Source organism: Etheostoma cragini, chromosome 23 (assembly GCF_013103735.1).
Source record: "Etheostoma cragini isolate CJK2018 chromosome 23, CSU_Ecrag_1.0, whole genome shotgun sequence".
Lineage (NCBI taxonomy): Eukaryota > Metazoa > Chordata > Actinopteri > Perciformes > Percidae > Etheostoma > Etheostoma cragini.
In genome coordinates this window covers 10,956,740-10,973,974 of record NC_048429.1, presented here as the reverse complement: position 1 = coordinate 10,973,974, position 17,235 = coordinate 10,956,740, and the positions used below count along the sequence as shown (strand labels likewise).

The 17,235-nt window shown below is 42.7% G+C and overlaps 1 protein-coding gene across 7 annotated transcripts in view; it reads left to right on the top strand.

Annotated features, from left to right (window-relative positions):
- The window catches only part of foxp2 (forkhead box P2), a 102,840-nt gene that overhangs the window by 44,433 nt on the left and 41,172 nt on the right, over positions 1 to 17,235 (top strand). For all 7 annotated transcript variants that reach the window (XM_034863029.1, XM_034863024.1, XM_034863025.1 and 4 more), the window contains one exon: positions 16,250 to 16,339. In XM_034863029.1, coding sequence (XP_034718920.1) covers positions 16,250 to 16,339 — 90 coding nt within the window. The remainder of the gene's footprint in view (positions 1 to 16,249; positions 16,340 to 17,235) is intronic.

The following is a 17,235-nucleotide window of genomic DNA, read 5'->3' as shown; positions in this document are numbered from 1 at the left end:
GGGGGGGGGGGGGTTGTATGACAGTGTGTGCCTTGTAAAGAGGCCAGCCCAAGACTTCTCCCAACCCAGAGACAGACACATTGAAATGAGCAGTCCAGCTAACAGGTCTCTGGAGGCTTTTTAAAACAGGGGCCCTGTGCTGTTAACTTCACACACACTTCCTGTAGCACGCTCACACTGCATCTCTTTGGAGAAAGCGCAGTCCGACGAAAGATGGAGTTTTTTTTTTATGCATTTCTTTGCACAGAGCTGTGCTATTTGCTGTTGTTAGAGGGCTGATATGCAGAAGGGGATGTTGGCAGGTGTGTATAAGTGAAAGACAGCGTACAAGTGTGTGTAGCAAGCATGCATGTGTGTGGTCATTTATGCATGCGTCCATCCATGCTTGCACTTTTCTTTCTTTTTTGCAACTGTGTGCAGCTAAAAAATTCCACTCCATGTCTGCTCTGAGTCCATTTTGAAGGAAGGCTGTTGGGTGTAATTTTCTACCCATATTTGGAATGACATTGAGTGGTCCAGTGGGTATAGAAGCTCCAGTCTCTCATCACGCTGCTGGGGGGATGATTAATAATAAGCACTGATGAATTCTCCACTGTCCCTGTGGGTTCTGCCATTACCTAGCAGCTCCAAAATACCACCTGCAGCTATAATTAGAAAAGCAGCATCTTAAGGTCTCGTTGCCTCAGATTCGGCCAAAGGCTTATAGGACACAGATCAGGACTAAGTTACACAGGAGCAATTTTTCCATATTCAAATATTGATAGAAATACAGGTATTGTGTGTCACACACTCAACCCTTATCCATGTATCTGAATGATAACCGTTGTGTCACAATTGAATTTCCAGCCCCCTAATTTCTGTCAGGGTTTCCTCACCCCATTCTCAAGGTTGTCTAAATAGACTTAATTTGATTTGAGATCACAGATTAGATACCCACTGTATCTGATTGCAATTTGCCAGCTGCAGCTATGTATCAGAGCAAATGATGAATGTTGCTTAGCCCTAATTGCTATGCTAAAATGATCTCTTTAAAAGCTCCCATGTTAAAAAAAAAATGTGCTGAGTTCACAGTACCAATCAATTCATCATTGGCTGTAGTCATATTTTGTAGTTTTAATATTATATGCTGCTATGTATGTACAGTACATGAGAGCTATGTATTGATCTTTGGATCTATAACATATTGTCCCATAATGAGGCTGTTAGTTGATTACAGTGGTCCGAAGACATAATCCTGCCAGGGTTATCAGTTGGATTGATGAGCCAATACTCTAGATGACGCCCCTCTAGATGGTCTCACTACTGTACTGAGTGTATTGATATTCAGAGGAAAATGGACTCTCGGGCTCAACTATTGTGGCCGGGTCGGTCGTTTTAACCGAAGACCTGTGGATAGCTATGGGGACAAACTCATCCAGATCACTGACTCCTTAAACTCAGACATAGGAAAATAGTGGCTTTACAGATTCAAATCATACACTACATTTTCTATTGCTTTTAGCTGTTCCTACCATGTCATTTCATGAAACTTTTTTGTGTTTTACTTTTTATTTGCATGAGAAATGTTTGTTTGTGAGGACTGTAATTTATTTACTTTTGCACTAAAATGCAATGTACAAGGTACTTGTTGAGGTTGACATGTTGGTAAACTGGTTAGGTATGCATTTTCCTCAGGCGCATGATGCAGCAAAATGCAAACTAGCCAAACTCATTTAAACGACTGCAGCATTTTGACATAAATTACAATGAGTGCGCCAAGGTGCCATCTTACTTCCAGGCTACCCCTGTCGCTACACGAGAGTTAGGCAGAGGTCCAACTTGAGAGTGACAGCAATTAACCTGCCTTCCTAGCTGTTTAGCTGGAGGAAACAGAAGGGATGAGAAATCTGACAGCAAGTGATGGGTAATATTTAGGGTTTAGGGGCAAATGATATTCTCCCCAAAATGAAAGTCATTAGGGAGAAAGGTGTGTGTGTGTGTGTGTGTGTGTGTGTGTGTGTGTGTGTGTGTGTGCGCGCGCTTGCGCTAATTTGACAGACACGTGAGCTCACCTCCCTCTTATAACAACTCAAGTTTGTTGTTTAGTGTAGTTAAATAATGACACAAAATGTTTACCACCACCTCTCACAAACAAGCCTCAAGCATCTTCCTCTCTTTGCCCTTCACCTGCCTCTCTGTCTTTCTCTCCGTACTGTATTCGAGAGGACACACACACACACACGCCCCCAAGATGCAAATCTGGGCTTTGCCCTTGAGCATAATTTAAAGGCCTAATCACCCACACTATCCCTTTGGATGGAAAAGGGAAGGAGGGAGGGAGGATGGTGTCTCTCATTTGCACCCTTACACAAAAGAGCTCATTAGGTTTATCTTTCAGGCCTGAGATTGCCCCACTCAACTGTGTAAATAAGACACTGGCCGTGGTCTGACGCATCAATCACCTCTCAGGACAGGAGACAGACCTGCAGAAATATGAACGATTTCATAAAGGAGCCTTTTGTTAACCGTCATCATCCGTGTGAAGATAAGGGTTTTCTGTAAAGGCTAGAGAAGCATTAGGGAAGCAGCATGTACTGTATGTCTTTGTAAAATTATTTCCCCTTTCAGTGAAATGACTGCGCTTCTAAGGCAATCCTTGTGTCTGACTTATTTACAATGAAAGCCATCTTTCTTTTTTATTTCTAGCCTGGCTATTGGCAGACAGTCCCTACGGGATAGTACATACAGGCCTGTGATATATAGGTCTGTAGTTTCCCCCTTTGCGATGACACTAAAGATATAGGGTGTGAATGACAGCATAGCTACTGTTTGCTCACCCTTCCCCAGACAAAACACAGTATTATTCTATTATCTATTGAGACACAACTTCTTCCTCCTTCTCTACCTTTTTTTTTTTTCTTTCATTCTTCAGCTCCTTGAAACGTGGGCTGTCCATCTATGTTTAAGACACATTACATGCAGCCTTCTGGAATTTACAGTGGCGCTCTCCCAGCAACTCCATTTCGCACAGGAGTCCCCTGAGAGCATGGCCAAATGTCAAGCTGCAAGGCTTGAAAGAGACGAGGAGAAAGGGACAGAGTGAGCGAGCAATGCAGGAATTGAGAAGAGAGGATGAGAGATATAGACAGAATGAAATGTGCTGGAAATAAACACTTACGGCTAGTTTATGCTTAGGCAATTGAGAGCTGTGAAGTAGGCAGTGTGGTCTACAGGTCGAGGGGCAGCACAGGTTGAAAAAGACAGATCAAAGTGTGTGTGTGTGTGTGTGTGTGTGTGTGTGTCTGCGCGCGTGTTTGATTTGCTCCTCTGATATTACATTTAAAGTAAAACAGAAAACCATATGTACATTCACATTTTCATATATTTTAGCAATGAATGCAAATAATGTAAGCCAGTTCAATCTGGATCAGGCCTTTTGTTTGACCTGACACATTCTTTCCTGTGTAGGGCATTAGCCCAGTGATAAAGGAACTGGGTCAGGGTTAACCAACTCAGTGTAAATAAGAGGCAGCCATTCAGCAACACGCACTGTGGCCAATAGTTCTGAAGTCTCCAGCCAACCTAGTGCAGGCCAGGATCAATGGCCACTTCACAACTCATTTCCTTTTACGCCTCCCTAACTGCCCCGCTCCAGCTCTGGGAAGTAAATGGCACTGGATCTATAAGGCCACTCACACAAACACATACAGGCATGCATACACACATACAAACACACACTTGCATGTAGGCACATACCATGAGTGGACTGAGCAATTGCTCAAGCTCAATACCCTCCGCAATAATTTATTTGCAAACTGCCTTGGTGGTGAATGGCGTATCATCTTTCATGGCCTCACAATCGAAAACAGGTATTCTGTCATTGTTTGTTGCCACTCCCCTGTCATTGGCTTAAACAGAGTACCAGTCGTTAATATGGCGGAGTGGCGTGTTACTGTCACCCGCAGCCTGAAAATACACATGTAAATGGCTCTGTTTTCCTCTAATGTGGAGTTAACAGGAGGATAGAGAAAACATGTGTGGAGGGGGGGTGCTTTCCATTGCATCCAAGGTAACACATTGCTGTCTGCTTTTTCTGTAAATGTTTCCCTTCCCCCCCAAAAAAGGCAAGTGGCTTATAGTCATTTGATAGGCCACGACACCGCTATCCATTTAACAGAGCTTAAAAATCCTACATATGCATATGCCGGGCTGTCTTAAGCTGACAACCAAAAGACAGGATTTGCTAGAAGGCAGCTTTGGAGTGTTGTGAATCTAACAAGCATGTCTAGTATTACAGTTCCTCTCCGCTTTAGCCATGAATAGTAACAAATCAGACTCTGAAACGCATGCCTGATGGTTTGTTGTGTGTATCACCCTCCCCTTCTCCAACTAATATTAAAATGACTTTGAATCTGGTTAAGAAGTTGACTTGCAAAAAGCAGTAGCATCTTTAATGTCACAGATGCTCTCCTTCTCTAAGGCGCCCAAAGTCTCAGCTAAATGATTCCAGCCATCAGCACATTTGGTTGATATGTTGTTGTACTGGTTAACATTCTCCGCTCCGATCACCTTCATTCCTGATCCATTTTCTAATATATAAATGGCTCTGTCCTTCTCCCACGTTGTTTGTAGTTGTAACGCTACCAGGCTGCAAGGGGAGATGCTCTTTATGCATTGGCTCCAAACACTGTATACATATGTAAGAGAGCCTCCTCACAGCTTTTCATACAAATGCAGTAAATAAGCTCCGGCCGTGGGGAATTGAAGGCTCCAAACAGACGAACTGACTGACATGTCACTTAGTGCTGGCTTTGGCTCTCTTCACTGCAGGCTTTAAAGCTGAAGCTGCTGGGTTTTACTGTGTGTCAGCCAAGGTCAGGTCCTCACTTTGCTGTCATCATTTACAACTTAATAATAATATCACACATTATTTGCTATATGTTTAAATGTTGGGAAATAGAGCAAACAGCGTGGCATAAGGAGAGGTGATTCATGAATACATTTCTTATTTTTTTTTGATCCACTTCCAATCAAGTCCTTAAGGATGATACAGTGAACATTTGTTTGGGGAAGTTACAGAGAATAAGATGTACTCTAGCAGGAGGTTAATGACAGAAGGCACACTAGGAATCCTTTGCAGCAGAGATAGACAGGCCCGCCTCTCTCCAGCCTATGGTCCCGCTCAAACAGCCTGCCATTCCTCATCAAGACCTAACCACTGCTTATTTACCCACACTGTGGGACTTAACTCGCATGAATTGATCAGTGATAGCACTGAAAAGCTGCTTGTTCCACCCTGATAAAAGTGATGCCCATGAGCATATGCAGAACATGCTTTGTGGGCTAGGTGCAGCACTTCAAGCTTGACTAGACACTAAGCTGATATTGGTTTCACGCTTGAGTCCATGGTGCCAAATCTTCCAATTGAAACCCAGAGATTTGATTGTTTCTGCGTATGCATTTATCAGAAGTTTACATGATAAATATACATTAGCCTGGTGGCTTGGCCATGCGTGGTATTGTTTCAGCAATACTATTCTTCATGCATTCCTTTCCACCTGTTTGGACTTCATCATCCAATTCGGTGTGAAGCCTGAAAATCATAATTTGCACAAAACCTCAAATGGATTTATTGGACTTTTGTGCATCGTTAGTCCTTCCTAGAATTCCTGTCACAGAGAGGAAATACTTCTTTGTTGGCACAAGTTTGAAATGTTTGAGGAGAGATTCCCTTTCAAAATCACCAAAAACTGCATGTTTTTCTTTCCAGTCGTTCCATATTCTTTTTGTTAGTAGTTTGCTAATAAGCGTGTGTGTGTACCATGACATAATTCTCCCAGTCACAAGTTGTGGTCCCTACCATATGTGTAAAAAACCCCGATCCCCCGCTTGGCTTAGTCCTGACTTAATTTTGTAATGCCTTCACTGCAGTCCTAAATGATATGTCATTTATCTTTCATACAAATTTCAAACAGAGGTTTTATTTTCTTAAAAACCACTGTAATTGTTCTGTCCTTGTATGGAGTGCTATGACGGGAGTGATCCTGCTTTTGGCACATTTATTAAAGCCCAAGAAAAAGAAAGCGGAATGGAGGCCCTTTTTCTAGCCAGACTTAGTGTGCGACAGAGTGATACATTTTCTTGTTAGGAGAAATTACATCCACTAACTTGAGCTACTTCAGCATGAAATTGAAAATGGAGCATTTCTTGTGAATTTCCATTCTTGATTCAATGAAAGATGTAGATCAGCCCTTTGGAAAAGGGCGGGGAACAAGAATGAAACTAAAGAAGTATGACTCTGCTTACGCCAGCTTGTTCTTAGAAGCGTGATATAGGATGCTGTTGGAAAAAGGCTTTGTTTATTAAAGTAAGGTTCAGTCAGGCTGGTGGCACATTAAAAGAAACAATGTTCAACATCTCTCTCTCACTCCCTCTTTGTCTCTCTGTTTGTGTGTATATGTCATATACATTTATGTATTCACACAGAAACCATACACATTTTTACATTTTATCGCTGGGACTCTCCAACTCCTTTGCCTACCTTACCCCAGTCACAGTCTGTGCTCGTGATAGTTCCCTCGGTCTGTGTCTTTCTCACTTTTGAGACAAGCGCACACACACACACACACACACACACACACACACACACACACGCACACACATTTTACCAGACCCACCTCAGTCTAGCAGCCTGTTCTGGTGAGGGTGGTGAAGGTGGGGTGGAACACTGATTGATAGACGCTGGGTGTCAGAGTGGAAGGCAGATAACTATATCTTCTACAGCTCGCTTAAAGGTCAAACACACATCGCTGTAATTGGAATATTCACAAGACAACCGCCAAGGTACAATGCCAGGTGGAGGGAAGAAAGGGAGGAGGAGCACAGGAAAAGATAGATGTTACATAAGCAAAGCGATTGAGAGTGGAGACAGGGAGTGAATGTGATCCATGGCCCCTTCTACAGGTAGATGGAGTGGCTATTTATTGAGTTGATCTTTAGGGTAAGTGTGGCATTCATTGAAAGATACACGGCCCGCTATGTAGAGCAACCCTTACTAAGGTGACCGGGGGCTAATGGCAGGACAAAACTATGTAATGGCCGTTATGTAAAGCCATAAATTGTTGTGTGACAATGTGACAGATGTGTGAATCGGCATCTATAAGCTCAGCACAGTTGTCTGAAAATTAAACACTGGAGAATGTCCCGTTTACAGTAGGTACAAATATATGTTTTGTTATATGTGACTACCGATGCAGGCAACAATCAGGGTTAGCCATGCAGTGGGTGAGGTAAGGTCTTTTATAGCTAAGGTCATGGCGTTCTCTCATCGACCCCAGAACAGGGGAACAATTAGACTCGGCACTTAACCTGAGCTTTGCAGGACGAGACAGACAGACACTCATACTATTGACCTGCAACAGCAGAGTCCCCAAGACAGGATCTGATGTGCACACATGCACCCGCATCCAAACACACATGCACTAAGACGGCGCACAGGCTTGGTTTGCTTGTGTTAGTGCACATGCACACACAAAAAGTGCGGATTTGAAATAACAACAGCCCCTATTTTAGCCAATTTTGGTTGGCATATAGATGGAAAACAGTGACACGTATCTTTTCCTTTTTTCCTAATCATTGTTTTGTGTTCCTGTGTAGGATTTAACTATCTGTGGCATGTCTGTCAGGGTTAGGTGTTATGGTTAGGGTGTGGGTTAGGTGTGTCAGTTGTTATCAGTGGTTTAATGGAGGGTAAACACATTTAAATGCACTTTACCTACCCAGGGTGCCGCAACATTTTATTTACCAATAGCCCTGGTCTTTATGTGTGTGCACATGTCTCGTATGCACGCATTTGTGTCAGCACATTCATCTTTCTACAGCATCTATTGATATTGGCCTTCTGCACAAAACAAGCTCTTTCGTGGTGACGACGGCTGCTTGTTCACTGGTGTCAGTCAGATTGCTAGTCGCCTCTGGCCATGTTTTTGGAGTGGGAGCGTCTTAATAAGGCCTTGTCAACAAAGACAGACATAAGCTCCATGAAAACAACTTTATTGCGTGCCTGATCTGCTGACAGGAATGATGAGCCCTAGTTTGTGCACAAATACAGCTGTGTTTAAGTTCATAGAATAGCTACAGTAGGCACAGTAGGCCTAGTAGGCCCTATCGATATATCAACGGGCCGATTATACCATATGGCCGATATTAGGCATTTCCCGAACTATCTGTATCAGCGTTTATAATGACCAATAAAAAATAAATAAATATTCATTTATCAAAATCCTTTATAATGACAAATAAATGATTCTGATGTTAAATATTTGAAAAATAAAATTAAAACGGACTGGCAACCATGTTATGAGTGTTGGCGTTGCATAGTTTGTCCACCAGAGGGTACTCTACAATGTCCCTGTTGGCAAGCCTGAGATTTTTTTTTTTTTTATTGTGTTTTTTTTCCAAAGGACTTTAAGATTCCCATCTTAAGTTTAAATTTTTCGACATTTTATCTATCAGAACTTTAATATATTTTGATGTTCCTCTGTTCCTTTACAAACAACAAATTATTATCATATTATTTTAGTGAGAAGTCAAATAACTACAAATAACTAATGTTAAGGAAATCTGTTTATGTTTTGTTACGCGTTTCTGGATAAAAAAATATATATATGTGAATTAACCAATTTATTGGAATATCGGATTTTTAAATAACCAAACATTTGTATCTGCATAGGCCTTAAAAATTGGTCGGGCTCTAATATATGTCACCATTTTTTATATAGTGCCATACTGTCATATACAGTAGATATGTTTGAGTATGTTTCCTCATGATATCACAACATGGCATGGCATGGTATTACTCAATTTGAAAGTGTTGTTGAAAGATAACTTTATAAGCAAGGAGGTAGAAGCAGTTGAGGTCTTCTTCCCAAGCTCAGGCCCTTTTCCAAATGAGGTATGCCTGGCCTAAATGCAACATTTCATATCCGGTATTCATCCAGCTGTGTGACCTCCACTCGCCTGGAACTGTGAAACGGAAAAGGGATCATAATCACCTGAAGAGGAAATCAAGCGCTTCAGAAGAGAGAAAGAGTCTGTAATAGAGAGAACATGTGTGTATTTGTGTTTTTTGTGTGTCTGCGGGGTTGGGAGGGTGTGCTGCACCGTTGAACACTTATGCCTCATGCCAGCTTTGCTTTTGCAAAAAAGAACACTTGACCTCTCACACATACACTGCCCCCCTCAAACAAATATATATACACACACACACACACACACACACACACACTCACACACAGACGCATGCCACACTCTCTCTCCTCTCTCGCCCACACAAATACCTTCCCCGGTCTCTTCGCTCTCTGTCTTTCTCTATTCTTCTTCTTCTCTGTCTCTTTGTGATGCAGTATATTGTGGGAGCTCTCAGTCGTCGGGCTCTAAAGGACTTCCAAGAACAGCAGTAGATAAAGAGCGTTGCTGAATGGGCCTGCTGTCACCTTATCTAACTGTACCGATACAGCACAGGTCAAAGTAAAGACTTTGCTAAAGCCACCAGCTGAGACAGAGCACCAGGGTAATGGGGGTGTTGTGAGGTAAATTGAATTGAAGTGATGAAGCATGGAAGATATGCACTGAGACAATGGACAGAAGAAGGATTGAAGAAGCAAACCAGTTATGCCATCTGTATGTGATAAGTATGGTTAGGTCCTTCCAACCTGATACAAATGGTCAAAATTGCATGTTTTTCCCTGTGACAAGGCAGTCTTGTTTTAAATTCCACCTCAGTTTGGGGGTTCTGTGTTAAAGTTCAGATTGAAGGTAGCTGAAAGCAAATATTCTCCCATGCTAGAACAGATAAATCATTGTATTTTCACAGAATATCCATGGTGATAACAGCAGGAGGTGGGATGTCAGTGAATGTTAGCGGTTGCAGTGAACGACAGCAGGCCATGCTCTTGCATATTATTGCTGGCACGGCCTCCCAACGTCTCAGCAGACACGTACACATTGGTGCATATGCACTCTTCAACTCCCTCTTTCAGACATAAACACACACTTTATCTTTGATGGGCAAAACAGACCTGTGTTTTGTCTTCGTTAGTGGAAAAATAAGAGTAAGGTTACACAATGGAGCTAGACGCCCCCGAGCCCCTCCTATCGCCACCACCCCTTTCCCCTCCTATACAAGCTTTCTTCCTGGGGTAGAAGTGAGCAAATTCATCTTGTCAATCCTCCAGGGAGGGTGTAGCTATGCAGCTCTGTTTACTGTGGCAGAAAGTTAATATAAATTTTCATCAGTGGGGGAAGTTTACACATATGATTCTATTTGTCCTTCATTATTAGCACCTGAGTCTGAGGCTGTGTAGGCATAATTGTCTACAGACACAGGCCAAATAGATGCAAGAGAAAAGCAAATAAGCACACCCCAAAATAATTTGATGCTTGTGTGTTACAATCCTCCACCCTAGGAATTCTTAATCTAGAAAATCAATAAACAAGGGGTGAGCGCCGTGGGAGAGAGGGGGGGGAAGCAAGACAGAAGGATGAGAGGAAGAAATGAATAATGTGATATGAGCTATGAGGAGGTGAGAGGGAAGGGAGGAGGAAGCGAGAGAAAGAAGTTGAGTTGATTTCAAAGTGCAGAGGTGGAAAGGAGTTGAAGAGAGCAAACGATCAATATTGAAGGTTTTCTTGCCAAACACCTATTACCCACTTTAGAAAAAAAGAGACCACAACACAATAAATGAGCCTAAAACAGATTTTCAGTTTGGGATTAAGCAGTTTATATGTAGAGCCAGTTGAAGTAGCCGTGAAATACTGAGCTAGAGATAGCAGAGTGGGACACAGGAGCCCATTGTTCTGCTGGATAGCTTTACCTCCATCCTGAGGCCCAAGTAGAATCTCCATGGACCTCTCCCTACCTTTCTCTCGCTCCCTCTCTTGTTCACTGCAGACTGTTGATTTATTGAGTCATACATTAAAATGCTCATTACTACTACATACTTTCCAAATTCTCTTTTTCTCTCTTCCTCTCTGGTTTCTCTCCTTCTTTCTAGTTTCTCATGGAAGCACTATCTGAGAAACCAACAATAGGTTGGGATACTGCATTTTGATGACCACTTTGCCTCTATCCCAGCAGTTATTGGACCTAGACAATCCACAGTTTTAGGAATAGGAAGGTAGCCTTGGTGACGCTGAAGTGTGGCGGATTTTTATATGTTTGTCAAGTTTGACATGTTTTACATGTCAGTCAAGCAAATATGCTCTGTAATATACCCTCTTTTTAAATCAAAATCCTATTAGTAGCGCTCCTTCAGGCACTTTCCCATTAGCTTCAACTTTCAGTGCTTTCATTTGACATGAACCAAATCCAATCTTGTCACACTGTAACATCCTTCTGTCAACAGTTGCATCTGTTTCTTTGCATTCCTGCAACTTCTCCGGCTGCTATCCGTGTATGCTACTGCCTTCAAAAAAAAAAAGTGATTTTTATTATTTCCTTTCATAGTGCTCAACCAAGCAAAGGTGACTGAATCCTGGTGTGTATTGTGCTCTCTGTGGGCCTCGTTGAGGCGATAAGGGAACTGAGTCTGGAGCCATTGTGGAGGCACTGGTGCGTCATCACCAGTTCTGACCTTTATAAAAGGATATGAGTCTCTTTACCCCTGTGGCCGAGTTACTTAAGGTGAAGGTGGTCAATAGCAACCATAGAAGACCACACAGATCAAGCATTTACCAGATTTAGAAAACAAATTAAGTAACTTCATTAATTTAGCTGCAAGTGTTCAAAGATCATCACCAAAATTACAGTGTTTACAAAATAAGCAAAGACATGAAGCAACACCAATCTTAGGTTTTAGCTCTAATAGGCACATGCTGTAATGTCAGTTGTGCGATTAAACTTCTGTGTCATCACCACCCGGCTGCATGAAGCCACTTTAGGGCCTCTGCTTTTCCGCAGATGTTCCCTAGTCGCACATTACTTGTTTTGACAAAATCAGGAACTCACTTTTGCATTCAGACATTGTATGGGCCATCTTATCCTTCTCCCCTTCTCTTCTCATTTGTCTATCCTCTCCAGCCAGCCCCTCCAAATCCGTATCCATCCATCCATCTGCCCTGAATCCGCTTATATAAGAAGATAGGGTGTAAATATTTTGATGCTGAGTGTCAGCGCGTATCTACCCTGCCAGCGGGCCGGCAGACTCAGTCCAATCAGCCATGTTTGTTTGTTCAGCTTAAACTGTTTGTGCCTTGTTTTCCGTGGCATGCGACTCCCTCCAGCTTGAATAAAGTCTCACACTTTTTTTCTTTTTGGCCTTTTTTCCCCCTCCCCCCTCCTTCAGCGTCTGTTTCCTGGAAGTGAAGATAGATAAGCTGTGTGTGTGTGTGTGTGTGTGTGTGTGTGTTTGTGTGTGCTGTCAAAGCTGTCATGACTGGATGTGTTTTGGCCTACAGCCTAGTGTTGAACAGCAGCCATTTACTTCCTACAATAAATACACACACACCCCAAACATCTGTTCTGCAAGACTCATGTTATCATGATGCAACTCATTTCTCATCGATCAACAATTGATACGTCACGGTTACAGCTACCATCTGGAACATGGCAACAACCTGTAGAGGCTACAACACTGTGAAGACGTACCTGTTGAGGGTATTTACCAATATCTGCTATATATCCTAATAATAACACCTCCCAACGTGACCCAAGCCAGAAAGTGATCTGCACTTTCCAATCTGCCCCTCAGATATATCCAATTTCAATGTCATGGCTAAATATTGTGTAGTGGATGGCTTATTTCTTGCACGAACCTCGTCTCCACCACACCATATAAGCAATCTGGAGATTCATAATGGTTTGGCCCAGTATTGCAGGGCCTGCTAATGTATTTCATGCTTGTTTAAGATCTTTGCATGCTCCTTACAAAAGGTGCATTGTGATAGGTGTTCCTTATTACCCTGTTCTGTATTGAATCTAAATACTGTGGCTTAGAGAGTGCAGGATAGTGGGAGGGAGGGATGAATGGATGGCTGATGTGTTTTTTTTTCTTCTGCTCTGTCAGTCTCTTCTCACTCTCTCCCTCTCTGGTGATCTCCGCATGCCTATTAATGTAGCAGAGGAATGCCTGTGTAAACATTCTTGTTTCTTAGTCCGTTTCGCATAATAGTTGCCTGTATCGCCTTTCTCCTGACCTCACTATCTGAAACCAATTACGCCAGATCCATTTGGGCTGAATCTTATTTTCATAAGGATCCCCGTGTCGCGGTCTTGGTCGCTCTGTGTGTTATTTTCCCTCCTCTTATTTTTTTTTTCTTCCTCTCTTCCAACCTCAGTGATGGATATCAACATCAAATATGCTTCTGAGTGCCTTGTTATTTATATAGCAGGGCCCGGCTCTTTCTCTCTCCCTCTGTAAGGCTTGCTCTCTCATTCTGAAGAATGTGTCACATTGTGCTGTTTATACAATGTGTGCATTAATAGACTGGGGATGTCATTTTTTCTTGCATAGCAACCCAGGTTAAATAGACGGCGCGCCTGCACTCGTCTGTGTTTTTGTCCGCTCCGGCAGCTCTTCAGCAAACTTTTGATGACTTTCCTTGGCATTTTGTGCTTTTTTGTACTTTGAGATGAGCTTCAGCTTGCCATCTCTGTAGAGTGGGAAGTGGGTGGCACAAATTGGTGCTTTTTACTGTAATGACTGAATACTCAGAACTAGTGTAAGTGAGCGGACAGGACTTTTTCTTTTTTTTTTCTCCCTTACTTTTCACCGTCACAGATTCAGAAAAATGGCTAACCCCTTTTCCACGGAAGAGCCGACAGGCAGTTTCAGGCATGACAAACCACTCTGGAAAAGTTTGTGTTGATAAGGCCTGCGTTATGTTTGGAGTAGTGCTCTTTATGCAGTCTGAGCAGACTTCTTTTCTAATAAGCCAGGTGCAGTTGATCTCTCTTCTTCACCCCTGTGCGTCACTTCTCATACCTGCACCTCTCTCGATATTTACCTGGCATGGATATTGGAAGTGCAGTTAAAAACACCTCTTTCTTTGTACTGTTGACCGTGTGAAATATATCAAGTGGGTTTCTTGACTTTTGATAAAAAGAGTCATCATTGATTTACACATGGATAAAGATTTCCTCCTGACTGCTACCCAGGGTTGCCCACATCAAGCAGTCCCCCTTCTAACTACTGTGTGCAGGACTCAGTACACCTTATAATTACTTTGATTCACCAATCATGGTGAGATTAATTAGGCCCCGTGTTTTAATGAGCAAAGTGATTAACTACATTCAAGGAATTTGTTTTGTCTTTTGCAATCCAATAAGAGGAAGCGTAAGTCAAGCAATGTTTGATTTCCCATCCATTTCAGAAGAAGTTCACAAAAAACAAAGCGTCATGTGGCTGTGTGGGCCTGCAGGTGTTGATGTGTACTTTAGTGTGTGCCAAAGTCAACTTTCTGTATGTGCGTGTTCTAAAGAAAGGACATGGCTCAGCTTACAGATGTCACATTACACACACACTCACACACATATAACCCGGTGGCGACAAGACTCCTCTTACCAAGGAGACGGATCAATGCAGTTAGGACCCAGTGCCAGTGTAATGTGTTTGTTTACCTTAGTTCAGAAAGCCTGGCTCCTCCTGAGCATCGAGACAGACAGCCCCCACACACACACACACACTCCCACCCCCCACACACATACACAACCACCACCACCTCTTCAAGCATCCTCCCACCCCCAGCTCTGTCTTTTCATAATTGATCAGGGGGTGGCTGAGTTCCCTGAGGGGTAAAGACATGGCAACTTTTTTCCCTCCTCCTCCTTTTTTTTTTTACTGCCTTTCTGTCTCTCTCTCACACTCTCTCTCTTTCTCTCTCTCTCTCTTTCCTGTCTTTTTCTCTTGTTTGCTCAGGATCTCAATGTACTAGTTCAAACATTGTTCCCACCAGCTGGCAGAGCTGCGCCATATGCACGCCCCTGTCAAGGCAGCTGTTGTCATGGATACTGGCAAGCACCAGAAAATAAAATAAGCACCCCTGATTCCTGAGGAAGTGTCACTCTCTGTCTGAGTTTTATTTTATTTTTTTTCATATTTCTTGCTTCTCCGCCTACTGGTCCTCTTCTTTTTTCATCAAAAAAGAAACACCTGTGAAGTTGTTGTGTTATGTGAGTGTGTGTGTGTGTGTGTGTGTGTATACGTGTGTTTATTTTTTTTTTTTCTTTCTCCTCTCCACACTTGATGCTCATGGGCCTGAAGAATACAAGGTTTACAGCGACTGTGTGGAGAAGCAGCAGTTGTAGCAGCTGTGCACAATGTTCTTTTCTGCCAGACTCTTTCATCCATCTGCTCTTGAAGAATTGGAGTGAAGCTGCTAGCCCAGCTGCCACCGTACCTGTGAAGCTGGAGCTTGCTCGTCACACACATCCAGTACACACAGCCAGGCGGGTGGGGATTTGTAATCCCATCAAACCCTAGAGAAATAAATTACGCCACATCCCAGCCTCTCTGATTCTTATCATCTCCATGTCTAGCAAACACATCAAACAGTGTTGATGACGGATTTAACAATTTAAAATCTATGATTTGTCAATTCTTTTTCCCTGCCATGTGTAAACAGCTGGGAACGAATTCCATCAGGCCGGGAATGGTCTATCTTTCTCTACTCGTCCATCGTTCTTTCCATCCGCCGCCCATCCTCTGCTCATAAGCAGTGCATAGTGTGAAACCTGGGCTGCTAGTTAATTCACTCTAAATGTAATCTGATGTTGATTTTTGTCAACTTTAATTACAGCTCCCAGGGACACTTTACATGGTGCTGCCTCTACTTCAAATTGATATTATGAATATGCAAATGTGGTGGTAATTTGCCGAGAGAAGTGGGTATTTCAGTTGAGCACACACTAGACAGGTCAATTCTACTGACGCTCTGTCTTTTTTTCAGCCCGCCACCCCCCTCCACTCTCTTCTTCAGGGGTGCTCTAGACAAACTGTATTTATCCTTGATCACAGCTCTGTGAATTGTTACTAAAACAGACCTCCAACGTAGTGTTAACCACGTCAGAATGTGTTGCAGAAAATAGCATGTGATGTTTGACAGGTTTTTCACTCAGAGATGACTGTTTTGTCCCTGAAAATGTGAATTACCTCTGCTGTCAGCTTCAGGAAAATCTAATATTTTATGCTCAGTGTCTCTTTTTCGCCCTCCTCCCCAATCTTTTTCCTCTTTTTTTCAAACTGTCTTTTGTCTTTTGTTCCTTTCTTTGCAGGCCCTACAAGCAGCGAGGCAATTACTCTTGCAGCAGCCAGGCAGTGGCCTGAAATCCCCAAAGAGCCAGGACAAGCAGCGTCCACTGCAGGTATAGCAGCTCCCTGTCTAATCTCTTAAGTCCATCCACAATACATGCTCCTCCGAAAAGAAAATTTCCTCTGTTCCACAAGTGTGTTTGATTTGCCAACGCAATCCTCGGACCTGCCATTGGAATCCTAAAGCCGGACAAGCCAGTCCCCAGGAGGCTAAGCGCCACATAGACACAAGAAAAACACGAAACAGATAGATCTCAGAGAGCAAAGTTTCATCCATTTGACATCTGTTCAGTATACATTTTATTTGTCAGTGAGGCCTTCATCGAACTGGACAATAATTAATAGTATATCCAAGGGCTGAATGCTAGGATGTCAAATTATTTGATCTGTAAGCTTTTTTACACTCGATCCATAGTATTGTTGACAGAGGAAGTTCCAGCGGTTAGTTATTATTTGAAATGTCGGCCTGACTAGTGGGTTACAAAGACAGCTAATTTTAAATCTTCACAACTAATTTGCCTTATTGATTTGGAGAGCTGCCTATTTCTGTTGTCAGTGGTTTGGAAAAGGTCACACATATGCATGCATGCACGCGCGCACACGCGCACACACAAACAAACCGTTGCACACCTACACCACACTCACACCTATATACACATTAACACATAAGCTGCAGTCCTCTTTCAATAATGTTACGATTTTTCTCACACTACAGAGTCTTTTCCTTGTGCTCGTTTAAGCCAACAAGACAGTTAGTTTTTCCTGCCTCAAATTATGTAAGGCCCCTTGACATCTGCTCCATGTTTTATTATTAGTATTTTTTGAAGTGTGGGAGTTTGTGCCCTCCACTCAGCTAATAAGTACTATCAAGGAGCAATGGTTTACTTCATTAGGGGCTCTGTGCATTTCATTAATGTCAGGGAAATTGGCGTTAACCTCACCCGTTGAT